Consider the following 21,636-nt stretch of genomic DNA (forward strand, 5'->3'; position numbering starts at 1 on the left):
AATATAATGAAAAATATTTCATTCACAAAAGCAACAAAAACTGTAATACGCCTTAGAATTAATCTAACTAGAAACATATGAATTATATATGGAGAAAACAATAACACTTTTCTAAATGTCACAAAGAAGATCTGAATGGAACAATATCCCACATACCTGGAAGGTAAGATTCAATACTGTCATTTCCCATAATTCTCCCCCAAATAAATTGATAAGTTCAATACAATACCCATCTGAATCCTAACAGTTTTTAAAAGTTCTATGGACAAGAAAAATGGGGGGGAGGTGTGTGGAGGGACATGTGCCTACTACATATCAATATGTGCTGTGGAACTACAGTAATTTAAACGGCGTAACATTGCATGAGAAGATAAGCAAGTTAGAGTCCAGAGACCCAGATATATACGGGAATTAACAATATGAGAAAAGTAGCAATTCAAAGCACTAGGAAATGATAGCCTATTGGCAAGGTTGTAGCTCTACATCATCGCACACCCAAAAATTAAATTCCAAATAAATATCTAATTGTATAAATAAAGCTAAGAATTCTAGAAAAAACAGAGGAGAATATTTCTCCATTCTTGGGGTGACATGAAACCCAGTATCCTGAAAGGAAAGGATTGACAAATTTGGCTACATTAAAATTTAAAAGTTCTTATGATGAAAGGCATCTTAGAGGTTAAAAAGATACAGACTATGATAGACGATTTGCAACACATAGCACTCCTTATGTATCAAGAGCGGCAGTGGCAGCTGCCGTGAGGAAGAGTGAAGGGTCCAACTTTCCTCCTGGCCTGAGAGGTTTTGGGCTCAGAGAGTCACAATGTCAGAGAAAACACAGCCAGTAGACTTAGGTCTCCTGAAGGAGGACGAGTTCCCTGCGGAAGACAAGGCTGGTTTAGATGAAGATGCACATGTCTGGGAGGATAATTAGGATGATAACAATGTACAGGATGACTTCTCCAGTTATGAGCCGAACTAGAGAAACATGGTTATAAGATGGAGACCTCATGGCATCCAGAAGAAGTGTTGAAGCAACGTACGCGTGGACTATTGACTGAATTCTAGGACAGAGAACCCAGCGTGGGACGTTTTAAAAAAATGTTTATTTCATTACCTGCTTGGATTTATTTTTGTTCTTGTAACACAAAAATAAATGTTTTGATCTAAAAAAAAAAAGACTACACACAAATTAATATGAAAAAATAAGTGACTCAGAAAAAAGGATATGAACAGGCAATTCACAGGGAATAGTCAATTAACATAAGAAAAATATTCAGTCACAAATAATCAGAGGTGCATATTAAAACAATGAGATTATTTAACCATTAGACTGGCAAAAATCAAAAAGATCTATTAGTGGAGCATAAATCAATGCAATCTTTTCTGGAAGCAATTTGGCACTAGCAAAATATACCTACATTCTGACCCTATGACCCCCTACTGGGAATTCACATTTCAGAAATACTTGCACACATGTGCCAAGATATATTATTATTCAGCCATTAAAAAGAAGAACCAGAAGAGTTTTTAATACCATGGGAGAAAATTCCTTTGTGATCAAGTTAAATAAAATAGACTACAAATTGCTACACATATAACATTATCTCAACTGTGTAAGCATTAGTAATAGAAGAAAGAACAAAACCCACTAAAATGTTAAGACATTATCACTGAGGGAGGAGATTATGATTTCATTTTCTTGTATTTTCCAAGTCTTGTAAGTCTTTTGTGATAAGCACTCGTTACTTTTTAAATTCTATTTATATATTTATCTTAAATCACTTTATCGAGCTATAATTTACATCCCATAAAATCCACACTTTAAGCTGGACAATTCAATGGTTTCAGTATATTTACAGAGTTGGAGTAACGTGTTACTTTCGTAATCAGAGAGGGAAACTACCAAATAAAAGGAAGCGATAGTAATCTTCATTCTCCAGAAGGCATGTGGGAGAGTTCTGTGGTCATAATTCTCTGGGGTTCTTCAAGTCACCCTTGATTTTCTAAGAGGGGTAACTACCTAGGATTCAGGTGATTCCTTCTTCTCCACCCCTCCTGTGGTCTTCATTTTGGCTATTTCCTTCCTCTGTTGACCCCCGCGCCCCCGCCTCCCCTGCCAGCCACTCCCTCCCATTTTGTTCCCCTCTGCCTCTTCCTCTGCAAGTGGTAATGCTTGGTCAGCCCTCCAGGAATGAAGAGAGGGCAAAACAAGAGGATGTATGTGCAGCGCCTTGCAGAGTGCACACAGCAGCCCTCACTCATGGGAGTCCCTCTTCTGTTGTCGCCACTTCCATCCTATCCTCGGTGTCCAGACCCAATGAAAGGAGGGGAAGCCAAGCAGTTCTGTAGAGCATGGCATTTTCCAGAAGTTTTTTGTTGCAAAATCTAGTGAGAGGGAAGGTTGGAAGTTGCTGGTGCCATGAATCCTCACCCCTGGACTTGTGCCTTTAGAGCCGTGGAGCCCTGCCTCTTTCCACATTGTTGCTCGGTCTCATGGCTGCACAGAGATGGTCATCCTTCCACTCTGTGTCAGAAACTTAACACATACCGTCTAATTTGCACTTCACAACTACCCAGTGGAATAACCCAAGTCCAGACAAGCAAATCTGCCCAGAAGCCTCCAGACTAAAGTCTTCTAAAAAGTCTCACTCAAGTTTTAAAAGCTTTTTATCTACATCAACATTCCAATTGTCATGAGGCTTCCTGGTAAATAATTGTTAAGTGGTTGGTTCTTTGATAAATACCCTGGGAGGCAGGGGGTGGCAGAAAGCAGAGGACAACGGGAAAGGCCCTGGGCGGGGCCCTGGAGAAAGGGCTTCCAGTGCTGACTCCACCATCCGTCTGCAGTCTGGGAGGTCACCCCCTCTCTGGGCAAGTTTCACATGCATGAGGCTGGCGTTTGACCTGAGGCTCACAAAGCTTTCTCCAGAACCTTTACTGGCTAATACCTAACTAAAAAGGGGGTCCATCAAGTAGGGCCTGGTCCAGCCACAGGATGGCAAATTCATTACCTGACCGAAGTTCCAGGGTTTTTCTTTGACAGAGTGAGTGAAACCTATGTAACGGTAGCCATGTTGTGCAGGATGTGCTCATTTTGCTCCACCTCATCAGGACATGAAGGAGCAAAATGAGCTCCTTCAAGAGGAGGACACGAAGACTGTGTCCTCTGAAGCAAGAGAGCACACACACAGGGTCATCGTTCACCCCCTGGGACACAGGAGGCTTCCTGGACTAGGCGTCCATGAGGTCTTCATGAGGAGTTTGGAACAGTGGGCGTTAGGGGCAGGAAGTGGGAGGCAAGGGTTAAGAAGGCATCAAAAAGAACATCCTAAGGCAGCCATAAGGGACTTCCACTGGGCAAATTTGGGGCAATTTGAGCACAAACATAATTAAGAACAGGAATGAATCTTAAACTATTGGGGAAAAAATGAGATCCGTGAGTCCATACAGATGATAAATTGATTGATAGATGATAGATAGATACATAGATACACACACAGACAGATGATAGATAGATGGGGGTGAAAGGAGGGCTCAGCTTCCAGGAGAATACTGGAGGCCAGCAGGTAAGGTGGAGGGAGAGCTGGAGCTGGAAAGTCACTGTGCAACATCACAGAGAAGGTGGGTTCAGGCAGGATGCTAAATCTAGGCGTGGGGAATTTTGATGAGAAGCAGGATACTTGCATGGTCTTAAAGTGTCTCCACACAGACCACTTACTAGTTACAAAGGAAAAAATTGTAATTACAGAGCAGAAAAATTGGACACCTTAACCACATAATTGAATTTAACATCTCCATGAGGGGCAGGTGGACAGCATGTGCCTCCAGATGTGATGTCTGAGAAGGACACAGCATTACTTATGTAATATTCCAGCCAGGGATGCATAACAATATAAAGATACTAAATTGTCAAACTCAAAAATGAGGAATGTTCTATTAAAAATGAAGGGGGAGCTCCATTCCTCAAAAATGTCAATGTCAAAAAAGACTGAAAAAGGCTGAGGAACAGTCCCAGCTTAAAGGAGCTAAAGAGACATGACAACTGAATGCAACACATGGCCCTGGACTGGAGGAAAAAAATGTTATAAAGAACAAGATTGGGTCAACTGACCAACCTGGAATACCGATAATTTCATTAGATACAAGTGTCATGTCAACACTGAATTTCCTGAAGTTGATCACCATACTGTGGTTGTATAAGAGAACATGCTATTCTGAGGGAATACACACTAAAGTGTTTAGGGGCAAAGACTTATAATGTATGCAACTTATTCTCAAATGGTTCAAAATTAAAGTGTGTGTGTGTGTGTGTGTAAAGAGAGAGATGAAGCAAATAGGCCAAAATGTTAACAACAGGTGAATCTAGATAAAGGGTATATGGGTAATCTTTATACCATTTTTGCCCACTTTAATGAGTTTAAAATTATTTCCAAACACAAAACTTTAAAAAAAGAGCCCCCTTGTTTCTAGCTTGTACACCTGACAGGTTTTTAACCTCAGGAAGGCAGGTGTGGGAAAGGGTTGGTGTCAACAAGAGACAACAGATGTCCAGCACCCTCGGGAGAGGCCGGTGCTGGTGATGGGGGAAACGCCCTTGAGCGTAGCCACAGGGAGGAATAAGTTGGGCCGACGAAAGATGGGAGAAGAGACCTAAAAGAGCAGAGAATTTTCAGAAGGAGGGGAACATCAGTCATGATTCAGGCCCTGTCCCCGGAGGTGGTGAGTAAGAAGTGGTGCCCCCCACACAAGGGCAGCCTTTGTACAGTGGTGGAGGCAAAAGGCAGCTGGGGTGGGGTCAGGCCAGGGGAGGAGGAGAAGGGAAATGGCCAAGGAGCTCAGCCACAAAGAGGATGCTCCAGAGTGTCCATTATCTGTTCCTGGGACGGGTCCCTTCACCTAGTTTGCAAGAACCTCGAGAGCAAGTGAAGTTCATAGACTACGCATGGCGCATAGTAGGTGCTGCTTCTCGCTTCCTCGCGTGGGTCTCCCCGGACACACTCCCCCAGCCGACCTGAGTTTCTCATTATGTTCACACCGTGGGGTGAAGAGAATGTACAAAATGTGTGCTTCAGGTTTAAAGATGTGTTTGTCCACACTTTTCACCTCCAGGTGGTACTTTCCCACGATGATATTGAGGGGCTGCTCACAGCCACCCTGACCTAAGCAAAGACACAAGACATGCTGGACACATCCTCCTTTGCCACACCCTGAGTCCTAGAATGCCTCCCAGAAGGATTCATCGATCCTAACAAATCACTCCGTCTGGAACCAGGCCGCGTCTTTCAGAGACCAGGAGTGGTCGGGGCTCTGAACGGTCAGGACGGCCCGGGGTGGGCAGATGCATGAGATGGAAAGGCAGCCACGCAAAGCAAGAGGCTTTGGCAAGTCCCGCCAATGGCCCTAGACAGACTTGGTTGGAAGCTACACGAGTGTCGTCACCTCTCTGAGCTTTACTCCGTTTACTACAGCCTGGAGATGAGGCCACCTTCCCGGCTGTTGAGACAATCCCATAAATAATGCAAATGTAAGGTGCCTGGCTGACCCAGCACCTCAGGGGACGAGCTAAATGTCAGCCATCTTTTGCAGCAAAAAAACCCCTTTCTCTGTTGTTGGAATACAAGCAGCCTGAGCCCCAGCGGGGCATCGATCCCAGGGTGCCCCCGGCTTTCATCCAGCCTTTTAGGCTAGATAATGGCTGGATAAATAATTAGGATAGACAGATGTTGCTGCAGCCACAATGGCACTAGTAATTCTTGTCATTGTCGCAAAACACTTCTGTTTGTGACCCAGGATCCTCCCAAATCCTGTAGATGCTGGTTATTATAAGATATCTTCTAGGAGCAGTGGGCTCTCAGCTCAAATCCCAGCTCTGCCTCTTACTGGCTATAGGACCTTGGCTCATTACCTAACCTCTTCTGTGCCTCAGTTTCCTTATTTAGACATTTGGAATGATAACAGTGCCCCTCCCCCATGTAGGACTGTATGATAATTAAATGAGCTAACACACTTTACTATCATTATTTTGCTGGTTGGGAAACTGAGGCTCAGAGAGGAGCCACAGGAGGTGAAGTGAAGACAGAACTCTCTTGACACAACTCCAGAATCCACCCCTCTAACTCCCCACAACCCTGTTGCATGCGGGAAGAAGAAGGAGGTGGAGCCCCTCAGAGGGCATGTCCTGGGCACCAGCAGGACAACTGTGACAATACCCACTCCCTAAGACTCAGTCACCAGAGCTCGCGCCCAGAGAGCAGACCATAATTTCACCTTCCCGGGTGTGTCCCCAGCACGGTGCCCGGCACCCAGTAGGCCTCTGATGGTTGTTTCTTACAAAGGCATGCAGGGGAACCTTCCAGAGAGTGGGAAACGTTGTAAACCTTGACCTGCATGGTGGTTCCATGGGTATATTTATATGTAAAACTTCACTGTGTGTACACTTAAGATTTGCATCCTTTATTTGTGTTAGACACCAATAAAAAACTTTAAAATAATACTTGATTGAATGAAGAAATGCAGCTCCCTCCTCCACCCTATTTCTGCCACAGGGGTGTAACCATGAAGCCAACCTTCCCACCAGGCTTAGCACAAAAACCAGATGTAAGGAAAATGAATTCAAAGGCCTTTTCCTGGAGAGATTTTCATGACACCCAAAAAACACTCAAATGCTGCAAAATCAGGGCTGGGAGTCTGGGATCTGGACAGGAAGGAGAGGGAGGAAGAACCCACAGGCCAGCAGTTGGCCCAATTCTCTCATTTCCAGCTGCAGATTCTGCTTCTAAAGTAATCCGACGCAATTGTTGCCGAACCAGGTTCGTTTTTGCCCACCGCCCAGAAAGTCAACACCGAGATGACGAGATTGCAGCAGACACAGGGTTTACTCACAAGGCAGCCATGCGACGAAGCGAGAGCATGAGCCTCAAACCCGCTTCCTCGAAAAGAGGCACTCAGGGATATTTATGGGGTAGGGGCAAGGTGGTCTGAAACGTGGAGAGAGGTGACTGGAGGTGAAGTAATTGATGACCTGCGCAAGTAGTCAGACTCCACGCCTCGTCATGGGACCCATGCTCACAAAATGGCGGCGCTAGCACGATCTGAGGGTGGAGGTTTTAGCCTCTTGACGTCAAAAGGTCGCCTATCAGACATCTGCGCGGGCTCAATTGATGAGTTGGTGGTTTCAACGGGCCTGAAGTGGACAAGAGGTTCTAGATCATGAAAAACAGATCAAACACCCATTACTGTGGTGACCCAGGCTCCGGGGAGATGTTGTCTATAGGCGCCTAGCGGGAGTGAGAGGGCATTTTGCCTAAGCAGCCAGTTAACAATGGGTGGGTTAAACAGCTAAAAGCTATAATCAGTAACTGCAAAAAGGAAAAAAACTTTTGGTTCCTAGCTACTTAATCATCAGCGGCTAACTCTCTGCTGTTTCACACTGCCACTTTAAAATCATGGAATTAACCTCACAGTTAAACTTCTGGCGATTTATCCTAAGGAAATATTCACAGGTTAGTCCAAAGATCTGGCTGGGAGATGGTTCATTACAACACTGGGAAGACTGTGGATGGCTGTAAAAACCTAAGGTCCCCAAGAGGGGAGGGGCCAGTCAGCCACCATGAGCCCGTCGTGAAAATCTCTCCCACGGGGACCACCGACCAAACGGGGAACCCTCACAATATCTTGTAAAGTGAACGAAGGGAGAGGCAAAACACCCCCATTTTTGTATTTAAATATAAAATAGTCATAGAAAAAAGCCTGGGAGGAAGGATTGACAACTGTTCATTGGTGGGATGCTGGGTAATTTTTATTTACTTCTTGCTCATTTCCTCCAGGGAACACTGTCCCTTTTGAAATTAAAAGGGGAAGAGGTGAAATTAGGAGGTTTGAGCACAGGCAGTGCTGCTGTGCGCCTCCGGCAGGCTGCCCTCTGCTGTGGGCTGGTTTCCAGCACTGTAACTGACGGAAAGTCCTGTAACATCCCTGAGATGTCCAGACTTTTTGGACAGGAAGGAAAGGTGTGGGTCGGGGGCACTAGGCGGTGGCCTCCCCCTGAAAGCAGATAGTCCGCTGGTCTGGGGCTCAGGTACTGAAGGCATCATGGGAATGCTCAGCGAGGCCAGGAAAAGGCCCCTCAGATTAGGCAAGGAGCCTGCCAGAAGGCAGCCGCCGCTCAGCACCAGCCTAGCCCGCCCTGCCCTCCACGTCAGACTCATGGGGAATGGTTTTCCACCAGTGACCATGTTTTGTGGATGACCTCGGGTGCAGCACCACCATGGTGTTGTTGGAGATGCTTGGATTGGCCCTGGAAACACCCGAGGGGCACAGAGTCTTGACCTTAGCCCCCCTGCTTCGGGGTCAGCCTGCTTCGGGCGTACCTGCTGCCCACTCCGTGCAGCAGCCCTCAGCCCCTCCTCCTTCAAGGCTCCTCGCTAGGCCTCCGGCTCCTGGGGCCCTGCGTGCAGCCCCTCCCCCACCCCGTGCCCTCGCCCCCAGGGCCCCCAGGCCTCCCTGTGCCCTCGGCAGGTCCAGCGGGGAGGACGCTCCCGCCTCCTGCTCTCCAGGCCTTCCACATCACCCCGGGGAGCCCAGGCCTCCGTCTTGCCTCCGCGTGTGAACGCTCCGCGGGTGTCTCTGCCCCGTCCCCGCCCCCATCTGCTGTGTGTCACTGCTGCTCAGCCCTCGCTGGGCTCTGCCTGGGACCGAGAAGCTCGCTTACTGCAGGGCAGCCGGCTCCACCTTGGCTTCTCTCACGGGAAGAGGCGGACTCCACCGCCAACCTCGCCGGCCGTCAGAGGACCTTCTTCACAAACGTCGACCAGGTTGTGTCAAGACCTCCGGGGACTCCCATTGCTCCTGGAACCAAATCCAGCCCCTTTCCGTGGCCTGCACATGGCCCTCCTCACAGCTTCTCCAGCCTGCCCACTCTCCTCCCACCTCCCTGCAGTGACCAGTCTCTGGTCCCCAGAGAGCCGGCTGGTGACAATACCGGTGGCGGATGTTGCCTATTTGGGGACCCTTGCACTTGCTGTGCCCCTGGCCTCCTGCTCTCAGGTCCTCACCTGGTGGTTTCTGCATGGGGTATGGGTCTCAGCGGGGAGGCCTCCTCCCAGGGCAGCCCTGCTGACCCCAGGGGCACCGGCCCCTCCAGACGCTGTTGTCTGCCTGGCCGGAGGGCTCTCTTGTTTTGCTTCCTTCAGTGCTGGTGCCCCTGCCTATCATCTCCTCCTCTTGTTGGCTCACTGTTTTTCTCCCTCTACTAGAACGAGCAGCTCTAGGAGGCCAGGGACTGCTTTCCGCTGGATTCCCAGAGCCTGGGATGGTTCCTGGCACATAATAGGTACTCTACGAATATTTGCTGAGTGATGCAGGGTCATATACGTAGATGTTCAGCAAATGTTTGTGAGAGGAATGCGCATGTACCCAGGGCACGATACAGTCACTGAAGTTGGGGACAGTGAGGTCCTAGTCCACCGGGTGGAGCAGGTGGCCCGCAGCACAGCACAGAGTAGGTGCTTATTTCATCTTGGCTGAAGGCAGTGTTCCCATCGTAATCTCCACCAGCACAGTCGAGGAGGTCCTACGCCTGTTCCTCCCTCGGAGAAGGAGGGCGAGGTGCTCTCCCTTGGGAAGCGGTAGCGTATGTCCTCCTGTAAAGTTGATTGATTTGACCTATTTTTAAAGCTTACGAACTACATTAAACAAGCAAGACACTCGGCCCCCATCATCTCACTCCGTCACAGATCTCGCAGATTTCCTGTCAGTTCCCCCGATTGTGCTTGTGCACACAGCTTTACCCATCACCAGCGGGTGAGCCGTTTCCTATTATCTTTGCATCCAAAGTGTGGTGTTTACAATCACTATTACTGGCTTGCCTCCAGCCCACACAGCTATGGTGTCAGCAAACCTCAGCCCTATGATTCATCTCTAGAAATGTCCCAGACCCCTCTAAAGCAGCTGCCCTGCTGAGTCTCTGCTCTCTCTGCTCTGCCAACTCCCCAGCTACCCCCGACCCTGCCCCACTCCTGGCCAAGGAACTGGAGCATCGGAGGTTGGAGAACTCACCACCAGCCAGGCCCCAAGTCAGCCTCCCATTCCATCCTCACTGCACCCCATATTATCCCCACATTACAGATAGGGAAACTGAGGATCTGGGAGGCGAAGTCACTCCTGGCTCGGACTGCTCTAGAAGGGACCCCTCAGGCTCACAACCCACATAGTCCCGCCCCAAGCCTGGTGGGCAGGGCCCCAGGCTTTGCCTGTGCCGAGCTGCAGGTGCAGGCTGTCCCCGGACTGCAGCACCCGGCTGAGCACCAGCCACAGATAACACACCTGTCCTCGTTGGACCACGCGTTTGATGTCTGGAACGCCAACGTGTAGTGAGAAATAGCATTCTCTTTTTTCAGAAAGTCAGCGTGGAGAACCTTCAGCAACAGCATGTGGAAAACAAAAGAAAAGAGAATGCTTATTTCCTGATCGTGTCTTTCTGGCTTCAAAATCTGGTGGTGCAGTGAGGTGGAGTAGGGCAGAGCTGGGTTTGCATCCCTGCTCCCCCTCTCCAAGGCTGTGGGCATCTCCGAGACTCAGTTTCCTCACCTGTAAGAGGGGGGTGCGTGTACCTACCTTGTGGGGTCACGTGGGGATGAGCTGAGACACATGGACGTCAAGGCACTTCCGTGAGTAGCGGTCAGGCACCCCCCTTCTCTGCCAGTCCCCATCCTGCAGAACAGAGCCATGAACAGGGTGGTCTCCAGAAGCAATACAGAAACCACACAGAGCTGCCAGAGAAACAGAGAGGCGTGGGCAAGCCAGGGCGGGGGCAGACAAGGCCTCAGACCCGGGGGGTCAGCCCCGACTGACCGGCTGCAAATCAGACCCCATCCTGAGGTGGAGTTCCCCACCGCCACCCCCACCGAAGAGAAAGCCGGAGTGGAAAGTGGCAGGTTATGCCCTTTCACCCAAATAGAGGAGGAGGCACGAAGGAGCTCCCTTTTCTTTAATGCACATATCTCTTGCTGCTGTTATAATAAAATTTGTTTATGCTGTCCGAGCTTGAGAACCAACCCTCTCCCCTTTATCCAGGGTTCAAGCTCGTGGTCACAGAAGGGAAATGATCCTGATAAGATGCCTTGGGGTAGCTCAGCTGTTATCATCTTACAGAAGTAACAGTGAGGCCTAGAGCATGGGCGTCTGTCCTGGCTGCACACGGGCATCACCCAGGAGCTGTGGAAGCTGCTGATGTCCATCCCCCGAGAGTCTGATTCAGCTGGTCTGGGTGTGGCCTGAGCATCTGTATTTTTAGAGCCCTCAGGTGATTCCAGCGTGCAGCTGAGTTTGAGAACCGCTGGCTCAGAGCGGTTACTGTGAACCAGGCAGAGCCCCACGTTAGAAGGACATCAGAATCACCCTGACTGCTGGGCCCAACCCCAGAGTCTCTGATTCGGTAGGTCTGGAGTGCAGGTTTCCTGATGCTGCTGATGCTGCTGGCCCAGGGCCCACACTTTGAGAACCACTGGATTAAAGCTCCAGGGTGACCTGTGAGGTGAGATGAAGTGAGATGGGTGGGGCTCATCCAACAGGTGAAATCCATTCTGCAGAGTGTGGAAGCCAGCAATGAAAACCCTGACTGCAAATAGGGGGGTGATCACACCCACGCGACAGCACTGCCTTGGGAACTGGGCTGATGATCTGTTTGGAAACAGCATGACATGCTCATGCCTGAGCGGCCGTGGGAGAGGGGTCTGCCAGGTGTGCTCCCGGGAGACAAGCTCCCAGCGCGCCACCTTCCCTCTGAGATGCTCCTCAGGGCCTGCTCCCTCTAGGCTGGGGAGGCTCCTCTGGCAGACAGACCTACCAGCACAAGCAGCTGCCCTTCCCAGGCCCACAACTAGGTGGGGTCAGGAGCTACACTGTCTGGAAGGACTTGAGTATTTTACCAATGGTAAAGCTCCTGCTGTGGGAGCCAGGGCCAACTAAGGAGAGGGATTTAACAGTCCCACCCACTTTCTGACTCATTCCTGCTTCCTCAGGGATGGGGCAGACTGGTGCCCTGGGCAGCCGGCCTGCCCAGCAGGGCCCAGGGATAAGGGCCCAGGCTTTGTGGCAGGAAGCAGGGAGGAGTGGTTCAGAAGTCCAAACCCTAACACAGTCACTCTGGGTCTGAGTCCTGGTTCCATCATTCCTCGCCAGGTGGTAGGGCCTTCGGCAAGCTCCTTCAGTTGCGTCCTCGCCTTCTGAGAATGATCAGCGCAGTCCCTCCCTCATGGGCTGATGTGCGCATTGAGTGCTTGGCACACAGTAGGCACTCAGCAAATGCTGGCTGTCTCTAGTGTCAGGCAGATCTTGCATGTAGCGGGTTGAATGGTGGTCCTCCAAAAGATATGTCTACCCAGAATCTGTGAATGTGACCTTATTTGGAAATAGGGTCTTTGTGGATGTAATTAAGGATCTCGAGATGAGATCATCCTGGATTATCAGGCTAGTCCCTAAATCCAATGACAAATGTCCTTACAAGAGACACACAGAGAGAAGAGGGGGAGCCCTGTGGAGACAGAGGCAGAGATTTCAGGGATGCAGCCACAAGCCCAGGAACACCTGGAGCCTCCAGGAACTGGAGGAGGCAAGGCAGGGTTCTCCCCTGGAGCCGGAGGGATGCGGGCTGGAAGGACCTGGCCCTGCTGACATCTTGATTGTGGACTTCCAGCCTCCAGAACGGTGAGAGAGTGCGTTTCTGTTTATTTAGCCATCCAGTTTGTGGTCATTTGTTATGGACACCCTAGGAAACGAATACAGGGCACATAATCCATGTGTAGGACTAGCATGTCCCCCCCCCCCCCACCTCTCTGGGACACTGCAGGGAGACCAGTGCATCCCCTTGTGGCAGGTCTGGGAGGCCGGAGGGGTCCTGGGCCTTCAGGAAGCCGCACAGGAGCTGTCATTTTTAAGATACCTTTGTATTCTGTGACTACTGCACCCAGATGGGGGTAAAAATGCATAGAAAATGCCGAGTGCTTGTAATTTGATAAATGCTAGGGGACCATCCGGGTCGGGGAGGGAGGGCTGCAAGAGGAGGTGTTGGTGGGGCACAGACTCCTTGTTTTGTGCCACCAGTGGGCGAGTTGGAATTTAAATTCTGAGTATTAAAAACAAAACAAGTCTCTATCACTGATGATTTTCACTATGACTTTTGCCTAGTGGAGTCTGTGGAAAAAGGAAGACACCAGGAAAAGAGAGGCAATCTCCAGGTGGAGATCAGTTTTAGAATTTTAAAAAGCAAAGTTGCGTTTAAACCAAACTAGCGTTAGTTACTAATGAGCTCTTGTGAGGGCATCAGCCTCAGAAGCGGATGATTTTCCAGCCTGTGTGCGTATTTATGAATGGGTCCACTGGGGCTCTCAAAATGACAAGACAGAGGAGCTCAAAAGCACCTGCTTATCACTTGGACTTCAGACACTAAACAGCTGTCTCTGGTCTTGCAGTATCTCAGCTGCCGCTGGCTTCATTATTATCTTTTTAATCCTGAATCCACAGAGCTAACTGCCCACACACTGTCAGGTGCGCTGGGCTGTCTGAGCCTCCGCCCAAGCTGCGCTGCATGAAAGCAGCCCAGGCTCAGTGGCCAGGACTTCAACCCTGGACTGCCGCAAGATTTCGGACACCCCTCTGCGGGGCCCCTAAACTATGAAAACATCACAGATGCTGGCTGGACCCCTGGGTCACATGCAGATGCCGGCAGGAAAGAGCTCGTTCTCCGATGGGACCGCGTGAAGTCCAGCTGCTGATGAGCTCTGTATTTCTGAGGCCGAGGCTCATCGTGTTCCTAGCTCATGATTTCTGCCAAGAACTGCCGGTTGGGGAGGGCACATCACAGGGACTCCACATGCTCCTGACACATCAGGACCCCTGGGGGATGTCTGGGTAGGATGCTGTTGACCTGTGTTCGGTTTTCCAGATCAGCCGCAGTTTGCAGCTATGGACCGACAGCCTGCCTCTGTTTCCCTCACCTTTCTCCTGGTACACACACCACAGGAGGGCCATTTAATTATTAAATGCAGCCGTCCCTAGAAAGCGGTTGATATTTTCTGGGCTGCTCAATGCACAAATGGTCAGGACAAATGGTGAGAGATTATGTAAATCCATTTCAAAAAAGTTTGAAAAGTCAGGATTTCGTCCTCACCGATTCCTGAGTTTGATGTGTCATTGTGGTTAAATCATATGAAAATACTTTTGTCCCTGTGCGTACAACCCTTTTGGATGAAAGGTCTGGGGGAGAAGACGGGATGACAGAAAAGTGTAAAGTGATGATTACTGAATGGGACACACTGAGTTTATGATGATGGAGAGAAAGCAGAACCCCAGCCCTGAGGGAAGGAGGGCACTGACGATCTTTGCCCCTCAGAGCTGTTCCGGGAAGCTTCCCCTCTTCCTGAGGGAACTGTCGGTGCTGTCTTTCCCAGCTGCTGCGAGCACTTTGAATCCAGACTGACTGCTGAGCCCAGGACCGCACCTGACAGTGCCAACCGAGAGGGCAGAGGCCCAGCACCTGCGCTTGCCCCCAGAACACTTACAGATGTGGTCCATACAGCTGTGGTGAGGCCACAGACAGGCATACTGTTTGGAACTGACTGCCTCAGGCAGCCCCTCCAAAACTGGGGCTGACCTGAATGAGTGGGTCTGGGCTGAGAACGATGGGAGGCCACAGTGGGGCCTGGCAGCCTGCGCTGCCTCGTGTATAGAGCTATAAGCTTCTCTCCTGAAACTGCCAGGGAAGACTCCAGCCCTGATGTCAGTGCTCCTCAAAGTTGGTCCTAGTGGAGGAAACGGACCCTCTTTATGTGGCCCTGGGTTAGATATGATCCTGCCGTGGCTGCCAAGGTGTGGTGCTTGGGAAAGGGCCATTGATTAGAAATAACAAAACCTTGGAACCTTCCATATTGGACCTAGGAATTCAGGAGCCAAGATGAACTGATATAAAAAGGGGGGAAAATGGAGAATGGTACATCTTTGTCTCTTATGTGACCCCAACAATGGGTCACCAAAAACCAGGACCCCGTGACCTCGTCCGTGTGTGGTTACCATCAAGATCAGCTCTAGAAGAGCTGGACTAACCTCTACTAACTTGCTGGTGTTCTTTTTGTTTTTTTCCTTCAAGTTAAAAAAGTAAGGGATGCTTGTGATTTTAAATTTTGTTTTATATTTTGAACACATAATGCATCCACATGGTTCACGATTTTAAAAAGTTCTGCCCCCCAGCCACTTTGATGCATCCTTAGTTGGCAGTTGCTGTAAGATCTTTCCGAGATGTTGTAAGCATTGAGAAGAAAATTTGCTATAATTTTCTTTTATTTATACAAGTGGGAGCGTATCGATGGGTTCTATACTTTGAGTCTTTCCATAAAGTAATATATCTTGGGAGATGTTGGAGAGCTTTCCATTTGCATGTGGAGACCTGGACCATTCTTTTTCATAGCTACATAGTATTCCATTGAATGGATGGCCCATAATTTATTTAACTAGCATCCGACCCATACGCATTTGAGCTGCTTTCAGTATTTCACTATTATAATCGGTGCTGCAAAGAACAAGTTTGCACTTGTTCTTTGTATGTGGTTCTTTGCGTGTCCTGTGTGTGGTACATCTGTAGGAAGAATTGAATGCTTTGAAGTGGAAATGTTGGGTCACAGAGCATAAACATTTGTAATTTCGATATTAATGCTCTGCTTTCCACAGGGGCACTTGTAATTTTTTTTTTTTTAATGATGTTAATTCTACTGCAAGGAGCCAGCCTGGTGTGGCAGTAAAAGGCCCAGACCAGGGGCGAGGAGATCCGAGATGGCTCCTTGACACTGCAGTAACCCACTACGTGTCGCTAAAGGCGGCTTCGTTAGGTTCCTCACTGTAACGCAAAGGGACGGAATGATGATGCCCAGGAATGGCAATCGCCTTTGCTGGCTTAAGGGGAGGCAGAGAGCAACCCCAGTCCCTTCGGATAATGAGAATGAGGTCAGCAGCTTTCTGCTGTCCTGAGGCCCAGCGCCTCAGCACTGCATTTTCAGATACAGTAAAACAAACCAAGCCCTGGAGTGCACACGGCACTTGCGGGAAGCCTTGGCTGGACCCTTCCACGCAGGGCTCAGGGATGCGAGGGGGATGCTTTTTCTCTGTACTGGCTTTTGCATCATCAGAATTTAGCACCACATGCATGAATTACTACTTAAAAGTTGAATTCAGATCTTCTTTGTCTCTCCCCCGTCGAATCTACAACTAATTGGACATTCACCGATTAACAAAGGATATCCAGATAGCATCTCAAGATGCCTAAAAGTCTCGTGCTACTACACATCGGAAGGCGGACAGACTTCCCCCTGGGAGGAGGTGGAAATAGGTGAAAACTCTCCAACCCCCGACCCCTGACCCCCAGACAGCCTAGTTCCTGCAGGAGGCTCTCTTCCAGCAGACTCCCTCATAGCACTGCCATACACCAAGGGCAGGAGTGTGCACTCACCAGCGGAGCAACAGTGGAAACAGGTGACAAACCAAGCCCCCCGCGATTACACCTAAGCCCAGGGGGAATCCCCAGGGTCCCGCAACCACCAGCAGGGAAGGCCTCCGCTCGCCATTAGCAGGGAGGCCCTTCCCAGAAGCCAGAGCAAAGAGAAGCTCCTGGTGGGCCTGGCATGGCACGAGACCACAAGCTGCCGCTGGGCTCACGGTCTTCGGCACACGGCTCGGTGCAGGGGGTGCCCGGACTTCCTGTAGACGTGTTTGGGGACATGGTTGGAGCTCCAGCGCCTGGCTCTGCGGTGCGGGGGAAGGCTCCGGAGTCCCGCACCTCCCCAGCAGGGAAAGTCTCTGCTTGCCATTAGTAGGGAGGCCACGCCCAGAATCCAGGACAAAGGGAAGCTCCCAGTGGGCAGATTCCCTGGCATGGCACCAGACCATAAGCTGCTGCTGGGCTCACGGTCTCTGGCGCACAGGTCAGTGCAGGGGGTGCCCAGACTTCCCATGGACGCGCTTGGGGACTGGGTGGAGCTCCAACACCCAGCTCTGCGGCCCAGGGGGGTCGCTCCAGGGTCTCACACCCCCCAGCAGGGAGGGCCTCTGCTCACCATTGGCAGGGAGGCCCCACCCAGCATTCGGAACACCAGGAAGCTCCCTAGAGCAGAATTCCCCACAAGGCAGGAGCTTACAAGCCACCGCCAGGCCCACGGACTCTGGCCATGTCCCAGATGAGGCAAGGGGCTCCCGGAGATCCCGTGAGAGTAGAGTGGGGCAGAGTAGAGCTCTGGTGAAACGGCTACATACCCCAGGGGGGAACTCCAGGTTCCTACAGCAGCCTCAGCGAAAGCCTCTGCACAGCACTAGTGGAGAGGTCCCGACTGGCAATCGCAAGGCGGGAAGGCCCTGGGGCAAAAGCAGCACAGCTAGGTGAGCTAACAACAGACTGCAGAAGATACCCATAGCTCTGCTGGGACCTATAGTGGACAAGTGTGATCTTGTGGGCTCTGTTAGGGACAAATCAGTGATTATAGGTGATCCTGCTCCTGGCTGATGGGAAAGCCCACAACACCGCTGCAGACCACAAGGAGGGAGCACGTCTAAGTGGGCTGCAGCAGTAGGCACCAGCAGCCTGAGGCCCCCTTGTGATTGCCCCCACAACCGACGAGGGACCCCACAGGACCACTGTGACTACGAGGAGGGGTCCAGGCCCAGTCAGTAACAGCTGACAGGGTTCCTGGTTGGTGCAGTCTAAACAGCTGCCCCCGCACCCCCCCCCCCCGCCCCGCCACAACAGTCACAACAAGAGGAAGCAGCGACTAAACTCTATCTCTATGCGGAGGCACAAATCCACGCCATCAAACAGTATGAAAAAATATATTAAATCTCCAGAACAGAAGGAAAATGATAAGCACTCAGAAAACAATCCCAAAGACAATGAAATCTATAACCTAAATGATGATTTCAAAACTGCCATTATGAAAAAACTCAATGAGTTAAAAGAGAATTCAGATAGACAACTCAATGAGTTCAGGAGCTATGTCACAAAAGAGCTTGACACTATAAAGAAGAACCAATTAGAAATACTGGAGATGAAGAACACAGTGGAGGAGATTAAGAAAAATCTGGACTCTCTAAACAGTAGGGTCGATAATATGGAGGACAGAATTAGCAATTTGGAGGATAGGAATATAGAAATGCTGCAGGCAGAGGAGGAGAGAGAACTAAGACTAAAAAGAAATGAAGAAACTCTCTGAGAATTATCCAACTCAATTAGGAGATGCAACATAAGGATTATAGGTATACCAGAGAGAGAAGAGAAGGAGAAGGGGGCAGAAAGTCTGTTTAAAGAAATAATAGCTGCGAACTTTCCAAACTTGGGAAGAGAGATGGAACTTCATGTGACAGAAGCCAAGAGATCTCCAAACTTTATTAATGCAAGAAGACCAACCCCAAGGCATATAGTAGTGAAACTAGCAAAAGTCAATGACAAAAAGAAAATACTAAGGGCAGCCAGGCAGAAGAAAATAACTTACAAAGGAAACCCCATAAGGCTATCAGCAGATTTCTCAGGAGAGACCTTACAGGCTAGAAGAGATTGGAATGAAATATTCAAAACTCTGAAGGACAAAAACCTGCAGCCAAGAATACTCTACCCAGCAACAATATCCTTCAAATATGATGGAGAAATAAAAACTTTCCCAGATAAACAAAAGTTAAGGGAGTTCATCACCACAAAACCACCTCCTCAAGAATTGCTCAGGAAGAAACTCATTCCTGAAAAATCAAAAAAAGGAAAGGGGTTACAAAATCCAGAACAAAGGAGATAAGCAGAAGGACAATAACACAAAGTAACAGCTCTCCATCAGGACAAAGTGAAAAAGAACCAGACAACAAGTGATAAAATTGCAACAGTAGGCCCCCACGTTTCAATAATCACACTAAACATGAATGGATTGAACTCTCCAATCAAAAGGCACAGAGTGGCAGGATGGATCAAAGAACAAGATCCAACAATATGCTGCCTCCAGGAAACACACCTCAGCCCCAAAGACAAACACAGACTCAAAGTGAAGGGATGGAAGACAATACTCCAAGCTAATAATGAACAAAAGAAAGCAGGTGTTGCCATACTTATATCAGACAAAGTAGACTTCAAAGCAAAACAGATAAAGAAAGACAAAGAGGGGCAGTATATAATGATAAAAGGGATGCTCCACCAAGATGACATAACACTTATAAATATATACACACCTAACACAGGAGCACCAAAATTCGTAAAGAAACTATTAACAAAACTAAAAGGAGACATCAACAGCAATACAATAATAGCAGGGACCTCAACACCCCATTAACACCAATGGACAGATCATCCAGATGGAAAATCAACAAGGAAATTATAGAATTAAATGAAAAATTAGATCAGATGGACCTAATAGATATATATAGGACACTTCATCCAAAAACAGCAGGTTACACATTCTTCTCAAGCACGCATGGAACATTCTCAAGGATAGACCATATCTTGGGAAACAAAGCAAGCATCAATAAGTTCAAGAGGGTTGAAATAATATCAAGCATGTTTTCTGATCACAATGCTATGAAACTAGAAATCAACTACAAGAATAAAGCTGGGAAAGGGCCAAAAATGTGGAGACTAAACAACATGCTACTGAACAAACAATGGATTATTGAAGAAATTAAAGAAGAAATCAAATATTATCTGGAGACAAATGAAAATGAAAACACACCATACCAAATTATTTGGCATGCAGCAAAGGCAGTCCTAAGAGGGAAATTCATTGCAATACAGGCCCACCTCAATAAGCAAGAAAAATCTTACATAAACAACCTCAAAAGACACCTAACGGAATTAGAAAAAGAAGAACAAACAAAGCCCAAAGTCAGTAGAAGGAGGGAAATAATAAAAATTAGAGCAGAAATAAATGATATTGAAACAAAAAAGACAGTAGAGAGGATCAATGAAACAAAGAGTTGGTTCTTCGAAAAAATTAACAAAATTGACAAACCCTTAGCCAGACTCACTAAAAAAAAAAGAGAGAGGTCTCAAATAAATAAAATTAGAAACAAGAGAGGAGAAATCACAACAGATACCAAAGAAATACAAAGGATCATAAGCGAATACTATGAAAAACTATATGCCAACAAATTGAACAACCTAGAAGAAATGGATAAATTCCTAACCTCATACAACCTCCCCAAACTGAATCAGGAAGAAATAGAGAATCTGAATAGACCAATCACAAGTAAAGAAATAGAAACAGTAATCAAAAACCTCCCCAAAAATAAGAGTCCAGGACCAGACAGCTTCTCTGGAGAATTCTAACAAACATTCAAAGAAGATTTAATACCTATCCTTCTCAAACTGTTCCAGAAAATAGAGGAAGATGGAGCACTCCCTAATACATCCTATGAAGCCAACATCACCCTGATCCCCAAACCTGACAAGGACAACACAAAGAAGGAAAACTACAGGCCAATATCACTGATGTACATAGATGCAAAAATCCTCAACAAAATTTTGGCAAACCGAATACAGCAATATATCAAATAAGATTATACACCATGGGGGCTGGCCCCGTGGCCGAGTGGTTAAGTTCGCGCGCTCCGCTGCAGGCGGCCCAGTGTTTCGTTGGTTCGAGTCCTGGGGACGGACATGGCACTGCTCATCAGACCATGCTGAGGCAGCGTCCCACATGCCACAACTAGAAGAACCCACACCGAAGAATACACAACTATGTACTGGGGGCCTTTGGGGAGAAAAAGGAAAAGAATAAAATCTTTAAAAAAAAAATGTATTAAGATTATACACCATGATCAAGTGGGATTTATACCAGGGACACAGGGATGGTTCAACATCTGCAAGTCAATCAACATGATTCACTACATTAACAAAATGAGAAACAAAAACCACATGATCATCTCAATAGATGCAGAGAAAGCATTCAACAAGATCCAACATCCATTTATGATAAAAACCCTCAATAAAATGGGTATAGAAGGAAAGTACCTCAACATAATAAAGGCTATATAAGACAAACCCACAGCCAACATCATACTCAATGGACAAAAACTGAAACCCATCCCTCTCATAACAGGAACAAGACAAGGGTACCCACTTTCACCACTCTTATTCAACATCGTACTGGAGGTTTTGGCCAGAGCTATTTGGCAGGAAAAAGAAATAAAAGGAATCCAAATAGGCAATGAAGAAGTGAAACTCTCGCTGTTTGCAGATGACATGATCTTATACATAGAAAACCCCAAAGAATCCATAGAAAAACTATTAGAAACAATCAACAACTACAGCAAAGTTGCAGGGTATAAAATCAACATACATAAATCAGTAGCATTTCTATATGCTAACAGTGAACTAACAGAAAAAGATCTCAAGAACTCAATCCCATTCACGATCGCAACAAAAAGAATAAAATACCTTGGGATAAATTTAACCAAGGACGTGAAAGATCTATACAACGAAAACTACAAGACCTTCTTGAAAGAAACTGACGATGACACAGAGATGGAAAGACATTCCATGCACATGGATTGGAAGAATAAACATAGTTAAAATGTCCATACTACCTAAAGCAATCTACAGATTCACCGCTATCCCAATCAGAA

The 21,636-nt window shown here is 48.1% G+C and overlaps 1 protein-coding gene and 1 long non-coding RNA gene across 3 annotated transcripts; one reads left to right on the top strand and one right to left on the bottom strand.

The window, feature by feature from the left end:
- The first annotated feature begins 685 nt into the window (after nucleotides 1-685).
- Nucleotides 686-1,179, top strand: LOC102150324 (SEM1 26S proteasome subunit). Its single transcript, XM_070237857.1, is given in 1 exon segment — nucleotides 686-1,179. A coding segment is annotated over 1 exon segment (159 nt). The 5' UTR covers nucleotides 686-823; the 3' UTR covers nucleotides 983-1,179.
- Nucleotides 1,180-6,859: 5,680 nt separating this feature from the next.
- On the bottom strand, nucleotides 6,860-17,405 carry LOC111768356 (uncharacterized). Of its 2 annotated transcripts, XR_011426934.1 has the most exons (6): nucleotides 17,299-17,405; nucleotides 10,618-10,713; nucleotides 10,327-10,418; nucleotides 9,057-9,644; nucleotides 8,714-8,850; nucleotides 6,860-7,205 (listed from the first exon to the last, which is right to left on the bottom strand). It is a non-coding gene; the product is annotated as an uncharacterized lncRNA (long non-coding RNA). The 2 variants fall into 2 exon arrangements; XR_011426935.1 differs by lacking the exon at nucleotides 8,714-8,850.
- Between the last annotated feature and the right edge of the window lie 4,231 nt (nucleotides 17,406-21,636).

Source organism: Equus caballus, chromosome 16 (assembly GCF_041296265.1).
Source record: "Equus caballus isolate H_3958 breed thoroughbred chromosome 16, TB-T2T, whole genome shotgun sequence".
In the NCBI taxonomy this organism is placed as follows: domain Eukaryota; kingdom Metazoa; phylum Chordata; class Mammalia; order Perissodactyla; family Equidae; genus Equus; species Equus caballus.